The following is a 19,626-nucleotide window of genomic DNA, read 5'->3' on the forward strand; positions in this document are numbered from 1 at the left end:
TGGGGAACCTGCTGGTTTAACTAGGACAATACTTTAACGATACACTACATAAATCAGTACCATTATCCCTCCAAGAATCAGATGATTCTCTAAATTTGAATTGTACTGCTTGATGTTTTGGTAGGAAATCCTCTCACTTGTATCTGAGGAACAACCTTTCTTAGATTGCATAAAGCATTTGGTGGTTATTTCATAAGAAAATAAGAGATTGAGGTCATTCCTCCAACAAGGAAGAGTTCCCAAGTAATTAAGCATGTACGATATTTTTACTGGCATGAAATTTACATATAATGAAATACACAAATTAGTTTCAACAAATGTATATCCATTCCAATCTAGATAAAGAATTATGCAATTCTTCATCAATTCATTAAGTTTTCTTGGCATCTTTCGGTCAGCCAATCATTATGCTTCACTCAACAGGCAAGTATAGTTTTGCTTTCCACCACCATACACTAGTTTTGCCAGTCCTGGGAATTCATATATACATAATCATAGAGGATATATCCCTTTGTACTTGTCTTCTTTCAATCAACTTAATGTTTCTAATATTCATCCATCCTATGAAGACTATCATTCTCTTTTACTGCTGAGAATCTTGTAAGAATTATACCATGATTTGTTTATTCATTCTTCTTTTGGTGGACAATACTCTAGTGTCTTAATCCATCTGGGATGCTACAATCAAAATACAATAGACTGAGTAGTTTATCAACTATAGAAATTTATTTCTCTTAGTTCTGGTGGCTGGGAAGTTCAAGATCAAGATGCTGGCACAATTGTAGTCATTGTGAGGGCCTGCTTGACAATTCAGTATTTTTTTCCTCTGTGTCTTCATCATGAAAGGGGGACAACAAAACTCTCTGAGGCCTATTTCCTAAGTGTACTAATCCTGTTAATGAGGGCACAGTTTGCATGATCTAATAACTTTCTAAAATCCCTGCCTCATAATGCCACCAAACTGGTAATTAGGTTTCAACATACAAATTTAGGAGGAAAGGAAATATATAAACATTCAGTCTATACCAGGCTGGTTCCAAAACGTGAGTTACTGCAAATAAAGCTAATATAAATATTTTTATATAAGTGCTTGGGTGAATATATGCTTTTATTTTTCTTACTCCTTCCAGTGGAAATATTGGATCACAGGCCATGTTTATTTTTAAAGTAGTTAGTTGTATCATTTTATACTTCCACAAAAAATACATGAACTCTAAGCCTAGAGTTTAGCCTTTCTGATGGGTAGCCATTTGTATACCTTCTTTTGTTTCTGCATATTTTAAATGGGATTCTTTTTAAACTTGATCTATAGGAGTTGCTTACACATTCTAGACACAAATGTTTTGCCAGAAATATGTAATTAGAGGATATTCAAAACCATGAAAACTGCATCAGTACTACCACCTAGCCTGAGCAACTCAAGATGTCATCAATTGGGGCTGGGGCTGGGGCTCAGGGGTAGAGCACTCGCCTCGCACGTTCGAGACCCTGGGTTCGATCTTTAGCACCACATAAAAATAAATAAGTGAAATAAAGGTATTGTTTCAACTACACCTAAAAAATAAAATTAAAAAAAAAACCAGAAACAATGAACAATCCCTTAAAAAAAAAGTCATCAACTATAAGATATAGTCCAGTTTCAGAGAAATTAAATCACAAAAAATAAATGTACATTTTAGCATAATAAAGTACATAATGTTCTACCTAATTAAACCAAGTTATGATCAAAGTGCTATATGTGACAGCATTATTCATTTGCCTACATTAGGTCACTTTCAATTATCAATATATCTAGTTCTATTTACAACTCCATTCTCAGAAATTTCAGTGAGGATAGCAATGATCAGATGAAAGAAAACTGAAGGTGTTGCAGAAAGTAGGGCACAAATTAAGCCTATCAAGTTCTAATCAAATGTCAGTCTTGGGCTGTGGATATGGCTCAGTGGTAGAGTGCTTGCCTGAAAAGCATGAGGCCCTGAGTTCAATTCCCAGGACCACAAAAACAAAAAACTTCAGCCTAAAAATAGCACACAATAGTATTTTATTGGTATATTAATAAAAATTACTACAGTTCTCTAGTTATAAGGTGACAATCAATATTCAAATATGAATGAAATAATTTTGGTTTTCTAGGCTACCAAATGTTAAATACATCTCTAGAGGTATATTTAAGCATTTATTTGATCTTAAATTTAATACATATTTATTTCACTATGAATTTATCTTTTTTATTCAAAGCAGCATTCAATTTTCTACAATTTAAAAGCAGCCTTTTTTTTTTTAGTATAGTAATTTACATAATCTGCCATCTCCCTACTAGATTTCAGGTCTCTTGAAGATAGAGCCAGTCATTCAGGATATTCATATCAACTAGCAATACTGCTCTTCAGTCACCATATAGTTAAATAATGGATTAACTGAAAACTCCATGTGAAATAATCATTTAGATGAAATTCTGACTTCTTAAGATTTCTAAGTGTTCAGATGGGCGCAGTGACCTACAATCCCCATAGCTGGAGCCTAAAGCAGGGGAATACCAAACTTAAAGAGACCTTGCCTAAAAATTTGAAATAAACAGAGCGGGGGACTGGGGATGGGGCTTTGTGGCAAAGCACCTTTGGATTCAATCCCCAGTACAAAATTAAAAAAAAAAAAAAAAATCTAAGTATTCTGACTTCCATTCAGGAATTATGACAATTGTATATATGTACATGTAAAAGGGTTTAAGGAACAGTAAGTTAACATGAGTTAATATTAACATATTATGACCTTTAAAAACTGTCTTGTATTCTGTTTCTGGTATGATAATATGACAGACTTACCTAGTAACTGGAACATTTCCAAAGAGAAAAAAATAAAATTTATTAATTAAGTATAAAAAAATTTTAAAGGCATCTCTGAGCTAGCTACAATAAAGAAAGAATGTTTGGACAAAAATGAGTGACAAAGGGAATGCAAAGAAGAATGAATGACATTGCTGTCTGCTAACTACAGAAGTCACTCAGAAACCAATTAAATCTCATCTTTGTTTCTCACATTTCACTAGTCTCCTAGAATAGGAAACTGAGCTTCAAGCCTGCTCAATGTAAGGAATCTAATTGGAGCTCCTTTCCTCATGAAGAGGGACTCAATACAACAGTAAACTAGAAACAAAACTACCACTCATCTTCATTCCTATCCATGCCTTAACCCATACCCTGGCATTTACAAAGAAAAATGTTTCAAAACTGTATATATGGTAAGAATAACATCTGAATGTTAAAAATCTCAAAACTGAAAATTCAATTTAAAGTGATGCTAGATTGGTAATGTTCCCAGGTGCTTATTTAGCAAATCGTCTCTGTAATACTCCCACATTTGCTTGAAACTCAAAGAATTTGCACAGGAAAAAAAAAATTCCAAGGAACATCTAAAGAGATAAGAGCCAAATCTTCCAGAAATGATGAAAAGCGACAACTCATAGATTCATTCTAACAAATGCCAAGTGAGATGTATAAAAAACAAGTCCATATCTAAGTACAGTAGAGATCAACAAAGGGAGCTAGGAGATAGAACAATAGTATATTCAATATTCTGAGAAAAAAATAATATTATTTTCCAAAGTGGCCATACCATTTTGTATTATCTGCAGTTGTTGGGAACAAGAACTATTTTCATTCAAATACAAGCTCTAGTAATTGGTCTGTCTGCTTTCTTTCCCAATGGCTATTTCCCAGGTCACAATAGATCCCTCATGGGCATAAGCACAACAGTATTTGGTGAATGCAAGGGAAACCCTCTTCATATTTTTGGAGTACTATGTGTGTGCAATCTCTCCTACTTGGAACCCTGCCCTGAGAAACTACTATCATGGCCAGAATCATATGTTTCATCTAATCAGTTTATCATGTTTATAGAAGTAAAGTGCATCTGTTAATATTTCTATAATATGACCTTAATTTTATTATTTAGAATGTTAAAGGTTAAGCTGAGTTTTATTTTTTTGTTTCATTTACTTACTGATGGGCTAGAAAACTGAAGAATCCTCAATTTTACATAAAACCAAATAGAATCTATGCCAACTTGAACTATGGGTTACAGCCAACACTATAATTGTGTGGAGGAGGTTTCAATTATGCATTAATTACATAGCAAAGCCTCCAGCTGACTCAAACGGTAGGGAAGATGTCAGTTGCAATGAGGTGTTAAACAACGAAGGGAGTGATTTAAACTTGGAAGAAAAATTAGGCATGATCTATCCTAAAACTGTAGTTTGTTTAATTGTTTGGCTTCTCTATAGTAAGGCTACAAAGAGAAAGACACTAAAGTTTCCTTTAAAATTTCTTTGTACTAAAAATATTAGATTTGTAATATATTAAGATGAACACCGAAAATGTGGAGAATGAAGAACTGAAGTCAGAATTTGTAACATTTTTAAAACAACAAAACATATTCATAAAAAATAAATAATAGTTGTCAATTACTAAAAACTGAAAAATGGATAATGCCAAATTTGTACATCATAAAAATGACTTCAAAGGAGGCTTAAAGATCACCTGATACAAAAATAGTTAAGGTGTAAAACACTCAATGGAAGCCAGGTGCAGTGGGGGATGCCTGTAATCCCAGCAGCTAGGGAGGCTGAGAAGGAAGACCGGGCTAGCCTCAGCATCTCAGCGATACCCTGTGTCTAAATAAAAAATATAAGAAAGGATTGGGATGTAGCACAGTGTAGTTAAGTAATGCCCTCAGTTTCAATCTCCAATACCAAAAACAAAACAGACAAATAAACAAAACCACTCAGTATTAAATGTAATGAAGCATCATGGGAACCTAAGTCAAGTTCCAAGAGTAGCTATGACTATTATATTTATCAAAAACAAAGGAATATAATAATATAGACACAGTAAAATAATGGCAGTTTCAAAAAAAAATTCTCTCATATTCAAATGCTAATTAGATACATAAGTTCCCTATTCTCTAATTTTCTTACTGTGTTCCCTTCTTCTTTTTTTTTTCTTTCCTGAAACATTTGCTTAATATCCATTTTTAGGCAAACACTGTTTAAAACAATGTAGCTACAAATATGAATAGAATAACAAGCCCTTTTCTCGGAAGAACACAAAACTATTTTAAAAAACCCAAAAGGAGATCAGTAAGACAAGGCAACCATCACCAAAAAGAAAACAGATGCATATCTTATTTCACAGATTATAAATGATGAAAAATTGCCTTTTCTATATTAGAAGGTGGAAAGGAGACATGAATACTCACAAAAACACTAAACATTTTTTTAAAAGCAGTTAATGCAATCCATTTTGCATTGGTTTGAATTTCCATTATATTATCAAACTTAAATGAATAAAACAATGTATAGATATACTTGTATGTGCCAGGCTACCTATATTTTGTAAAGAAAATTATTTAAATTGAAGGCACCCTTTAAAACTAAATTCTGTGTGTAGTAAAATTTGAAATAAGAGAATAGTAATTTATTTGGTTTCATTTTTAATCAGTCCTAAGTTATTTCAGAGCCAGATGATATTTTCTTGGAGGGGAGGTTGCTTTTATTTTCCTCCTTAAATAATTATCATTATTACTCTACTGAGAAAAAAGTCAGAGACTCTACATTCTTCTTTTGAATATTATTTGTTGTTGAATAAACATTTTCCTAGTTATCACTGGAAATATATTATACAAAACTGTCAACATTAGACATTTCAGATTATAAAATATTATTACAACACTGAAGTTAGGGTTTATTAAATTTTGTGGAGGAGTATCTCTTGTTTTTGATGGTTATCACATAACTAACTTTCAGACCAAAATAAAACTCCATTTCTTAAAGTAAATATTTATTAGGTGTCTCCACTGTCCAAAGGGCAATACTATTAAACTGGTGTTCAGGAGACCTGATTTTATTTCTTGCTTTGCAACTAACTGGCAGAATTAAATAAAAGGCCGAATAGCCTTTAAGGTTCTTTCATCTCTGTGTTTTCAACCAGGAATAAAAGTCAAATTAGATGTATTCTGCATCCGTTTTAGGTCCAGAATTGTGGAAAATAATAAGTTTTAACTACCTCTTCAACAAAAAGCACTATCATGTGTATTCTCATTAAAATCATATAATTTGTGAGAGATGCTACATAAAGCTTTTAATGGTTGATAACTGTTGAGGACTGATTTGATTCTAAACCTATCTTCAAGACAAATCTTCAGAGGACGTTATATTTTCAGGTATGGCATTGAAACTGGTTTTTATACCAAGTGCTAGAACAAAAACTATTTTATCAGTTGAAATGAATGACTCATAACCCACTAACACCACAATCATATGAGCTCCTAGAAGGTTAGGTTTGTCATGTATTTGTCTACATAGTAATTCACTCTTGAGTTATACTGTTATATAGATGTTTGTTCCCAATATATGCAGCAATCTCCCAAGCAAGTTATCACTAGATTACATCTGAATCTCTTAGCTGAGGTATTAGCAAAACTGATAAAAGATTTTAAACATTTCTAAGGCTGAGTGTACCCCAAACCCAAAGAACATATTTATTGCTAAAGAGGCAAATATTTTATGAAATATTCTGCATTTTTAATTCTCCTCAGGTAAGACTCAAACCTTAATTCTCCTCAGGTAAGACTCAAATTAAATTTGTTGTTGCTGTTACAGATTAATGTACATCTAATAGCAGACTAATAACAATATCTAAAGTAGAATAAATATATTTTATGAACTTCAAGTTCCAATAACGCAGTATACCTGATAGTATAAAACCAGCTACTTTATAAACACCCAGAAATGCTAGATACAATGTAAAAAATATATGAAATGCAAAATAACTGAGCTAGAAAGAAAATCATCACTTCTACAGGAAGAAAAACTGACAAGCCATCCAATGCACTGGTATTGCAGAGAAACTGTAGGCATTTATGTTTTTTTGGTTTTACAAAACTCAAAGGACAAAAAGGAACTAGAGCTGGAACTTACAAAAAGTTACATTATCAGTTGCGGGGGGGTGGGGGTGGGGGTTTACTAGGACTTTTCCAATCAAATGTCAAAGAAGCATATCTATCTTGATCTGACTCTTCAATTAGGGGAAGAAGAAGAACTCCTAGATGATTTGTGGGCCAAGGGTCTATCTCCATGTCACTCAGAACTGATCCAAATTTGAATTTATACTACCCTAGTAAATCAGAAATTCTCAAATTGAGAATTTAACACAAAAATCAGCTAAGTCTTTGGGTATTGGAGCAGCTGGCAAAAAAGAATGACAAAAATCACTGGAAGGACATGCCTTCAACCTCAAATTTCCTCAAATAAAACCATGTTAAAATTAGTGAGCTACAGTTCAAATTCATAACAAACATCCAGATTAAATGACCTGGGTACATAACACAAAATGGATAATTTGACAACTTTGATTTCATTAAATACAGTAAGAAAGTACCAAATACTATGAAAATGTTATAGCAGAATATAGTTAACTCCCCTCTACAACCAGTAATTATATTACCTCTCTTATCTTCCCAAAATATTGTAAACTTTGAGTTCTTCTACTTTCTTTCCCCATATTACAAAACGCACTCTGACAGAAGAATTCCTTGAGCTCTCTGTTTCCCAGGAGCCATGAGCTGAGCAGCTTCATGTCCTCTGCCCTGGTATTCCATCTGACCTCAGGCCCAGAGCAATCGACATGGCGAAACATGGACTGAGACCACTGAAACTATAAGGCAAAATAAACTTTTCTTCCTGTCCTAGCAATGAAAAGCTGACTAACACGTTTATTAGAATTAACTTAGTACACTATGACTGTGATCTTTAAAAAAAGAAATGGGGAAGAGACACTTAAAATTTCCAAGTTAACAAGCATTTGTAAATTTTAACATAGGGTATATGTTTCATATTCACTTCTTTCATCTTTATTATTACATTTCCTTTTCATTTTCACTCAGCTTTTACTGCTATCAAGGTTAAACAACTATGCTTCCCCACTTGCCTGCCTCCTCCAACTATATATTTAATATACTGAAAGAACCTTCATTTGCTTTGGAAACTTTTTCAGATCTTCAGGGAAAAATCAAAACATAATTTAGGATGGGGATGTGGTGCCAAAAACAAAACAAAACTAACAACATACTTCATTTTAAGAGTCAATAAAATAGTATCCTTATCATTAGGACTTTAGCCAGCTTTTCTGTAACTTTCTCTAAAGGACGCAGATACAAAAATTATACTTTAGCTATCAAGTAAAACTTTTGTTTTTGTTTTCTTCAAATAATACTAAATTAGTAACTAACTCCTATCTCAGTGTCCTATAAAAAGATTTTTTTTAAAAAATTACTTACTTCAGATCTTGTAGAAGGTCTTTTGCATTGAGCATGGTTATTAAAGAGGTGGTAGCTGCGGGAATTATGATAATGGGTGTTCGAGATCCTGGAAGAACACAATTTTAAAGGTAACAAATTTATTATTATTATTACTTATTGTTATTAAAAGGAATTATACTTACTTCACTAAAAATTAAAAGCTAATAAATGTACAATTTTAATTAGGGGCGGGGGGGCACACCGGGACTGGGGACTAAACTCAGAGGCACTCAACCACTGAATCATATCCACAGCCCTCTTTGTATTTTTTATTTAGAGACAGGGTCACTAAGTTGCTTAGTGCCTTGCTGTTGCTGAGGCTGGCTTTAAACTCACAATCCTCCTGTCTCAGCCTCACAGGCCACTGGGATTATAGGTGTGTGCCACAGTGCCCGGCACAATTTTGATTCTTTTGAGCTAAAAAACAAATACATTAAGCCTGGGGATGTGGCTCATTAGTAAAGCACCTTTCCCTGGCACCAAAATATACGAATGTATGTATGCACACATAACATATTTGAAGCCAACAATAACAGTAAAAATGTTTAATCATCAGTATAGTTTAAGCACTGACTAATAAGAAATGATACCAACCACACAAACACACACACATATATATATATATATAGCTGCACAAATATTATTAGCCGTGGTTGTGCAACCTAGTTCATACACATTTACTTTCTAAAATAAACTTAAAATCATGACCTCACCTTTCTTCTGATTTGGAGGAGGTCTTGCTTGAGAAACTGTAACAAGGAAAGGAAAAAAAATCACAATTGAGTTTTATAAAACTTATATCTTTATTTTCATATTTAAAAGAGGCTTACATATTATCTGTGGTAAATATTACTTACATTCACATATAACTAGTTGTAAAATAAAAAACATACAAAACATCTTAATGTTATTCCTGCTTCATACAAATATTAAAATGCCTCAGCATAAACTCAATATTATCTGTAGTTACAAGAAAAGTAGATACATTACACTGCATTATAATATGTTCATGGATGTTCAAGTCTGGCAAGCAAAGAAATGATGTGATAATTATTATCCATGTTATAAATGTAGAAACATTACTGCATGTAACACTGTGGAAAATGGTAATACACCTAACTAATATGAATGAAACAAAGGAATCGTTGGGAGTTAAGATCTAAAGTATGTCTTACATTTTTTTTCTTTTTCTTAAATTGCTTCTTGGTTTTTACTGAGAGGAAAAGAGCTTTTAAAACTAGCATATTTGAAGGGCTATATTATCTGAAAATAACCTTACTGTTCAGTAATTATTGTTATGCTATTAAAAACACAAGTACATACATATCCTTTTGCTATTTATATATGTAACAGACTTTAAAACATAGAAATATTTACTGACATAATGGCAATAACAACTTAATACATGTGAATATTTGTGATTAAAAATGCATGTTCAATTTTCAATATTTATCCATGTAATAAAATTTTACCAGTTGTTTTCTATGTGCCACATGCTATGCCAAATTTTTTTTAATTGCAAAAATAACAATTTAGAGGATTGAATATACTCATTCCATCTGTATGGTCCTATAATGGGAAAAACAAGACATAAAACACCTGTAAAGATCATGGAACTATTAGCACAGAATGCTTTGTATATAATGTATGCAAATTTTTAAAAAATCATTTAGGAGGATAGAGAGCTCTCAGATGGACTGCAAAATGTGACAAGAGACTCTAAATGTACTGCAGTTGTATAAATCAAAGAAGCAGGTAAGTCAAATTAGCTTTATAAGACTAGAGGTAAAAAGAATATACCTAAGAACTATAATCTAGCTGGTAAAGTTGTTACAATAACATGATTTAACAGTTCTGCAACTACTGTGCTTACAGACACTGGAATTAAGTGAATGGTAGATAGTAGGAGGAAAATCTAATTCAATATCAGTTCTTAAAGATTGTAGGATAGGGAGCAGGAGCATGGGAGGAATATACAAACTCTAGATAGGGCGGAGGGGTTGGAGGGGAAGGGAGGGGCATGGGGTTATTAATGATGGTAGAATGTGAAGATCATTATTATCCAAAGTACAGGTATAAAGACACGAATTAGTGTGAATACACTGTGTATACATACAACCAGAGATATGAAAATATGTGCTCTATATGTGTAATAAGAATTATAATGCATTCTGCTGTTATATATAAATTAAAAAATTCTACCTTTAAAGGGAATCACACAAAACAAACATTTTAACTAATTGTTCACACTCTTCTGTATAGAGATTTTATTGTGATAAAACAGAATTCAACAGAATGATCTTTTCACCCATAAATACAACCTCAGACATATACATATTTAACATCATCGCATTTTTCTTCTGAGGAAAAAAAAGTAAAGTTGTCTTAAATCATTTTTAGGATTAGAGCTTACAAATAAATCTGATTAGTTAGTATCATCTGGTATATAATATAGTCTCAGTTAATATCTACTGGAGGTATAGGGATGACAAGATGAACAGATGACAGAAGCAAGCAGGGGTTTCCATCATCGTTATAAAATAGAGTTCAAGCTAAAGTTAATCAAAAGCGATAAAGGAAGTACATTTCATACTGTTCAAGGGAATCATACACAAACAAGACATAACAATTATAAATATATATGCCCCAGACAATGGAGCATCTACGTTCATCAAACAAATTCTTCTGAAGTTCAAGAGTCAAACTGACCACAACACAATAATCTTTAACATACTTCTTTCACCACTGGATAGATCTTCCAAACAAAAGATAAACAAAGAAACTACAGAACTCAACAGTACAATCAATAACTTAGACTTAACTGACATATATAGAATATTTCATCTTTCAATAAGCGAATACACTTTCTTCTCAGCAAGACATGGATCCTTTTCTAAAATAGATCATTTAATATGCCACAAAGCAACTCTCAGCAAATACAAAAAAATAGAGATACTAACCTGCATTTTATCAGATCAAAATGGAATCAATTAGAAATCAATGACAAAATAAAAAATAAAAATTACTACAACACCTGGAGATATTTAAATAACATGCTACTGAATGAACAATGGGTTGCAAAAGACATCGAGGAGGAGTTTCAAAAATTCTTACAGGTAAATAAAAACACTAACACAACATATCAAAATCTCTGGGAGATTATGAAGGCAGAACTAAGAGGAAAGTTCACTGCATGGAGTTCATTCCTTAAAAGAAAAATAAGTCAACAAATAAACAACCTAACATTACATCTCAAATCCCTAGAAAAAGAAATACAAATCAATCACAAAACCAGTAGAAGACAGAAAATAATTAAAACCAGAGCTGAAATTGAGACAAAAGAAACTGAAAAATTGACAGAAAAGCTGGTTCTTTGAAAAAAATAAATGAAATTGGCAGACCCTTAGTTATGCTAACAAAGAGAGAGTGAAAATTCAAATTACTAAAATGTGATGAAAAGGTAATATCACAACAAACACTACAGAAATACAGAGGATAATTATCTTGAAAACTTGTACTCCAATAAAACAGAAAATATTAGGTATCGACAAATTTTTAAGTCATATGATTTGCCCAAATTGATGATATACACAATTTAAACAGACCAATATCAAGCGATGAAATAGAAGACGCCTACCAATCAAGAAAAGCCCAGGACCCGATGGATATACAGCCGTGTTCTACAAAACCTTTAATTAAGAACTAATACTAATACTCTTCAATTTTATTCAGGAAACAGAAAAAGAGGGAGCACTTCCACACTCATGAGGCCAATATCACCCTGATTCCAAAACCAGGCAAAGATAAATCAAAGAAAGAAAACTGCAGAACAATATCTCTAATGAACATAGATGCAAACGTTCTCAATAAAATCCTAGCAAATTGAATACAAAAACATATCAAAAAGATAGTGCAGCATTATCAAGTGGGATTCATCCCAGGGATGCTACTAGGTTGGTTCAACACATGGAAATCAATAAATATGATTCATCACATCAATAGACTTAAAAGATAAGAATCATACGATCATCTCAATAGATGTAGAAAAAGCATTCAACAAAATACATCAGCCCTTCATGTTCAAAACCTTAGAAAAACTAGGGATATCACAGGAACATACCTCAACATTGTAAAGGCTATATCTATGCTAAGTCCCAGGCCAACATCATTCTAAATGGAGAAAAATTGAAAGCATTCCCTCTAAAACCTGGAATAAGGCAGGAATGCCCTCTTTCACCACTTCTATTAATCATAGTTCTTGAAACTCTAGCCAGAGCAATCAGACAGATGAAAGAAATTAAAGGGATACACATAGGAAAAGAAGAACTCAAATTATCCCTATTTGCAGACGATATGATTCTATACCTAGAAGACCCAAACATTCCACCAGAAATCTCCTAGAACTAATAAATGGATTCAGCAAAGTAGGTGGATATAAAACCAACACCCATAAATCAAAAGCATGTCTGTACATCAGTGACAAATCCTCTGAAAGAGAAACTAGGAAAACCACCCCATTTACAATAGCCTCAATAAAATAAAATAAAATACTTGGGAATCAACTTAACAAAAGAGGTGAAAGACCTCTACAATGAAAACCACAGCACACCAAAGAAAGAAATTAAAGAAGACCTTAGAAGATGGAAAGATCTACCTTGTTCTTGGATGGGCAGAATTGATTTTGTCTAAATGACCATACTACCAAAAGCACTACAGAGATTCAATCAATCCCAACCAAAATCCCAATGGCATTCCTCATAGAAATAGAAAAAGCAGTCATGAAATTCATCTGTAAAAATAAGAGACCCAGAATAGCCAAAACAATCCTTAGCAAGAAGAGTGAAGCTGGTGGCATCACTATACCAGACCTCAAACTATACTACAGAGCAATAATAACAAAAACAGCATGGTATTGGCACCAAAATATACCTGTAGACCAATGGTATAGAATAGAGGACACAGAGACTAACCCACATAGCTACAGTTATCTTATATTAGACCAAGGCACCAAAAACATACATTGGAGAAAAGTTAGCCTCTACAACAAATAATGCTGGGAAAACTGGAAATCCACATGTAATAAAATGAAATTAAACCTCTATCTCTCACCATGCACAAAACTCAACTCAAAGTCGATCAAGGACCAGGGAATTAAACCATTCAGCAAAGTAGGTGGATATTTCAGAGGATTTTCTATTAGACCCTGCATCTAATAGAAAAAAAAGTAGGCCTTAATCTCCAGCATGTTGGATTAAGCCCCTACTTCCTTAGTAAGACTCCTATAGCGCAAGAATTAATATCAAATATTAATAAATGGATGGATTCAAACTAAAAGGCTTCTTCTCAGAAAAAGAAACAATCAGTGAAGTGAATAGAGAGCCTACAGCTTGGGAGCAAATTTGTACCTCTCACATATCAGATAGTGCACTAATCTCTATGGGATATAAAGAAGTCAAAAAGCTAAACACCAAAAAATTAAAAATAAAAAAAAATAACCTAATCAATAAATGGACCAAGGAACTGAACAGACAATTCTCAGAAGGTGATATACAATCAATCAACAAATCTATGAAAAAATGTTCAACGTCTCTAGCAATCAGAGAAACGCAAATCAAAACTACTCTAAGATTTCATCTCACTCCAGTCAGAACGGCAGCTCTTAAGAATACAAACAGGGGCTAGGTTTGTAGCTCAGTGGTAAGCGCTCGCCTACCACGTGCGAGGCCCTGAGTTCAATCCTCAGCACCACATAAAAATAAATAAAATATAAGGTATTGTGTTCAACTACAACAAAAAAATAATTATTAAAAAACAGAATACAAACAACAATAAGTGTTGGCGAGGATGTAGGTGAAAAGGCACACTCATATGTTGCTGGTAGGACTGCAAAAATTGGTGCAGTCAATATGGAAAGCAGTATGGAGATCCCTTGGAAAACTGGGAATGGAATCACCATTTGACCCAACTATCCCTCTCCTCGGTCTATACCCAAAGGACTTAAAAACAGAAAACAACAGGGACACAGCCACATCAATGTTTATAGTAGCACAATTCACAATAGGTAAATTGTGGAGCCAACCTAGGTGCCCTTCAGTAGATGAAGGAATAAATAAAATGTGATATATATATATATATACACACACACACACACACACACACATATACATACACATACACACACACAATGGAATATTACTCAGCAGTAAAAGAGAATAAAATCATGGCATTTGCACGTAAATGGATGGAGCTGGAGAAGACAATGCTAAGTGAAGTTAGCCAATCCCACAAAACTAAATGCCGAATGTTTTTTCTTATATAAGGAGGATGATTCATAGTGGGGTAGGGAGAGGGAGCATGGGAGGAATAGATGAACTCTAGATAGGGCAAAGGGGTGGGAGGAAAAGGGAGGCGGCATGGGGTTAGAAATGATGGTGGAATATGATGATCATCATTATCCAAAGTACACGTATGAAGACACGAATGGTGTGAATATACTTTGCATACAATCAGAGATATGAAAAAGTGTGCTCTATATGTATAATATGAATTGTAATGCATTCTGCTCTCATATAACAAATTAGAATAAAAAAATAAAAAATAAAATGATGAACAGATGAATAGGTAAACAGGAGAGAGAAGATATAATGTGTGTAACTAAAAGGAATGATAAGGAATGTCATGGAAGGCAGAAAAGGGGAGAGGGAAAGGAGGAGCAAAGAACAAATACCAATATAATTTCAGCCACAGATCTCTTTCTTCCTTTTATGGGGGTGAGGTGGTGGTGGTGAGGGAGTCTACAATGAATTCAAGAATTTAAGAAAATATTTACTAAAATAAATATAATATAAACATAAATACATAAATATAAATACAAAATAAAATATGAGAAGACAAAAACACAACAAACTAACGTGGGCAAATTAACCTGGTAAGTTGATTAACTATGCTGAGCCTCAGTGTCCTCAACTGTAAAAACAGACTGCTACAATTCTACAACCAGAATAGAATTTTAAAAACAATAACACATGGTAAGTCCTTAGTTGGGTCATAGTATATATTCACCATTTATTGAACTCTGCAGCTAAAGCTGGTGATAACTGCTTCTGCTTCTACTCCAATACTTAGGCAACTGTGATGACTAACAATTTGCAAACCAAGAAAAATTAACATTGTTGCTTTGTTTGCTTTCAAATTATGACATTCTTCACTTAAAAATTTATTCAGAGACTAGGTAAAAGGTACTCATACTAAGTTATTATTAAATGGAAAATAAATGTGAAATAAAATAAACCTTGCCCTGAAAGAGCTTTTCAGGAAAACAGGGGAGCCAGAGCACAATCATACAAATTCGAACACAAAAGGAACATTAAGGAACAAAACACAGACACTGGCAGAAGTGTCCTACAGAATGCTTTTACAAAAAGCCTCTTAAAGAAAGCAACTAGCTGGGCACAGTGGAGAATGCCTGTAATCCCAGTGGCATGGGAGGCTGAGGCACGAGGATCGTGAGTTCAAACCTATTTTAGTGAGGCACTTAGCAACTCAGTGAGACCCTATCCCTAAATAAAATATAAAAAAGGACTGGGAATGTGGCTCAATGATTAAGCACCCTGAGTTCAATCTTCATGGAAGGAAGGGAGGAAAGGAATGAGGGAGGAAACAACTAGCAGAGTGTGTGGCTATAATTCCAGCAGTTGGAGAGGCTGAGGTAGGAAGATCACAAGTTCAAAGCCGGACTCAGCACAAGAGAGGTGCTAAGCAACTCAGTGAGAACTTGTCTCTAAATCAAAAATACAAAATAAGGCTGGGGGTGTGGCTCAGTGATTGAGTGCCCCTGTGTTCAATCCCACCTCCCCCTCCCTCCAAAAAGAAAGCAACTAAATTTCAAATGAAATTTGAAGGATGAAAAGGAGCCAACTTGCAAAGAACTGTCCACAAGACTGTCTGCTAAATGTCAAAGGCAGGAAGAAGCTGGTGGGCTTTTGGAAATGAAACAAGGCAAATGTATAGACCACAGAGAAGAAAGCATAGCAAAAGTTGAAGCTAAAAATCAATAGAGGAACCAATTCACGTAATGACTTTTGTATATATTAAATTTCTATTTATTTTGTTTTTCATTTTTTGAGATGGGGTCTCACTATTCTGTCCAGGCTGGTCTCAAACTCCTGGGTAGTTTGATCCTCCCACCTCCCACAAGCAGCCACCATGCCAGGCATAATTTTGTATTTAAAGTGCCATTGCCTATAACTTTTAAGATAGAAAATGATGAGATCTGATTTTCATGTCACAGCTTCTTCAAAAAGAAAAACAAAAAAACAGGCAAGGGATCAGAGGGGGACAAGTGTGAAAGAAGAAAGCTCAGTTAGGACTATTACAATCATCTACAATTTGGGTGTTCCTCAAAGTTTATGTGGTTTAAGAAAAGACGAAATGAAAGAAAAAAGGCAGCAACAATGGATTTCTAAAAAGATGAACATGCATTCAGATACTATGACAGTATATTACCCTCAACTTTTATATTCATCTTTTGAGGGCCAAAAATAAAAAGGTTATTAACTAAAACTGGACAGTTTAACATACATGGTCTAGAGAAATGATGATCTTGAGTAGGGGTAAAGAAAAACAAATGAAGTAAGGATCTGTAGATATTTGTAGATAAATCAGACAAGAACCCCACTGACAGATTAGGAAAGGGATAGGAAATATGAACAATAAATAATAACATCTAAGTTTTTGTCTTAAAAAACAAGAGTTGGTGGTTGTGCCACTTATTTATGAAGAAGCAGGAAAGTGTAGAATAAGAGATCTTGGGGGAAAATATCAAGGAAAATCTATTTTGATTGTTTGAAATGCCTATGGTATACCAAATGTAGAACAGAGAGTTAATATAAGATACCAGAGGTAAGAAGAGATGTCTAATTGAAGATACAAATTTGGAAATCATCAGCACATAGATTTAAAAGTATACAATGAGTACAGAAGTACTTCAACCAGTACCTGGATTATAACTGGATGACTAAGTCAAAATTATATAAAATATGCAGGAGATCTACTCACCCCAGAACATCTAAAAATCAGAAATAAAGAAAGCTGGAAGTATGGGTGTGCATGTATTAGAAAACAAAGAAAAGTATGTTCAAGAGATTTAATCAAGCTATACAAGGGAAATAATACTGAGTACTATATAACTATATAAGACTTATAACTTTTAATCCATTGGAAAAATTGGATTAAACATTATTCATTGGTCATTATACTTCCTAAAGGAATTTAAGTTTGGGAGTTTTAATAATATTTTCATTGTAAAGTGTTTAAAATGTTTTATTTGCCTATAGGCTTTGCCTGGAACAGTATTAAGTGGAATGACAGAATTAAGTAAACATTTGACAGAAAAATAAAGTAAAACTTTTAAACGTTCAAAAATGGAACTCCATGCTTGAGGTGCTTCATTCAACCAAAGAATTGGTGGTTCAGTCCCCAATTTCGAAAAGATCCAACCTAACAAAATAACATAATTCTATAATCCCTCATCTACTGCAAATTATACTGTCAGGTGTGTTTTGGGTATTCATGTTTGTTTGTTTGTTTAACGATTAAAAACTAGTGATACAAGTGAACATGTCAAATCAACCAATATCCCTTCAAAACTGGTCAGCACTCCATAAGCAAATGCACTTAACATCTCTGCATCAAAACAAAAAAATTCTCAAAAATAATAAGGACAATTAAAGATTTCAAATTGCTAGCATCCATTCAAATAATTTCTTATTGACAAATGAATGCTAAAGACTAATTTATTTTAGAATGATAGACAAGTATTGTGGACAGATAATGTCATCAAGAGTAAACAGAAAGAAGAAGAGAGTTTACATGGATAGGCATAGGGAATACCTGAAATATTAAGAGACTCAGTTCAGATTAAGTTCCATCAATTTAATCTCCACTGCACTTTGGTAGAGCAATTGAAAAAGTATGATGAATATTCAGAGTTGAAAAGACTTAGAACCTCTTATTTTCCTCAAGATCATATTAGAACCTAGCCCCAAGAACTTCCATTTTATCTCACACTTTTGAACAGAATGTCTTCCCCTACTCCTCTCTTATGTATGCTGATTTTGAGAAAATGTGAAGTAGAAAAGTTTTATTTATTTATTCTGATAGTGCTAGGGACTGAACCCAGGGGCACTCTACCACTAAACCATTATCTCCAGCCCCTCTTTAAATTCTATTTTGAGATAGGGTCTTAAATTGTTGAGGCTAGCCTAAACTTGCAATTCTCCTACTTCAGCCTCCCCCAAGTAGATTGTATTACATGAAAAACAACACTCCACAACTGGAGACAATTTTAAACCACGGAACACCAATCTAGGTAAGAATCCTCTTCACCTTTTACATAATTTCTGAATTTCTCATGTGATCTTCCTTAGAATGACAAACCACAACCCCTACCCCACACTTCCAAAGAACAACAATTCTGTGTCTATGATTCAACTGCTTCTACAATGTTTCTATACTTAATAGGTAGTATTCCCCTCCTACATCCCTATTTCCTTCACTTTTTCTTCCTTCCTGAAAAGAGCTCCTTTAGCCTCACCCTAGTTTCTGGCAAAGGGCCTAATACATGCAAGGCATTTTAACATCATCTATTGAATTTAACTGTTCTTCCTTATACTCACAATGGCTTTTGGTGTGGCCATCTACAGTTCTGTCATTTGAAATAAATTAAACCCAGCTGATGGAGCACTCCTTCTCTCCTCAAAATAAAAGGTATGACAAAGACTTCAAGCAAACCCACTGTGAAAGAGAGAGAGAGAGAGAGAGAGAGAGAGAGAGACAGACAGACACAAAGAGAGACAAAGAGAGACACACACACAGTCTAGTCATCTAAGAAGAGTATGGATGAAGAACACAGTGAAATTGCCTGCAAAACCATTTCAATATAAGTCTCATGTAATCTTAACATCATACTTCTGAAGCACATCCAGAAATAATTAATATTTATAATGTTCATAATTTTAGAATATGCTCATGTGGGAAAGTACAACGAATAAAAAGATACCCAAGGTCTGTACTGTTAACACTGCCAAATTTATGAGAAATATCACCTAGTAAAATTCTTGCCCATGCTTTTCCAACACTTTCCATTTTCTTGTGACTTTCGACATACTGAGGTTAAAGAGGAAGGAGTGTAGGCTATCAATGATGTTAGGTTAAATATAAAAAATAAAACAAATATTTTTAAAAAACCAAAATACTTATAATGATACAATATTG

General features: G+C 33.7%; 1 protein-coding gene and 1 non-coding gene across 2 annotated transcripts in view; one reads left to right on the forward strand and one right to left on the reverse strand.

Moving 5' to 3' along the window:
* Cdc73 (cell division cycle 73) overlaps nucleotides 1-19,626 on the reverse strand; it is a 122,013-nt gene that overhangs the window by 17,842 nt on the left and 84,545 nt on the right. The window contains exons 13-14 of the mRNA XM_048810213.1: nucleotides 9,066-9,101; nucleotides 8,332-8,419 (exon numbers count right to left, since the gene is read on the reverse strand). Of these exons, the coding sequence (XP_048666170.1) occupies nucleotides 8,332-8,419; nucleotides 9,066-9,101 (124 nt within the window). The remainder of the gene's footprint in view (nucleotides 1-8,331; nucleotides 8,420-9,065; nucleotides 9,102-19,626) is intronic.
* Trnaf-gaa lies at nucleotides 1,928-2,000 on the forward strand. The gene has a single exon. It is a non-coding gene; the product is annotated as a tRNA-Phe (tRNA).

This window comes from Marmota marmota, unplaced genomic scaffold (genome assembly GCF_001458135.2).
Source record: "Marmota marmota marmota unplaced genomic scaffold, marMar, whole genome shotgun sequence".
NCBI lineage: Eukaryota > Metazoa > Chordata > Mammalia > Rodentia > Sciuridae > Marmota > Marmota marmota.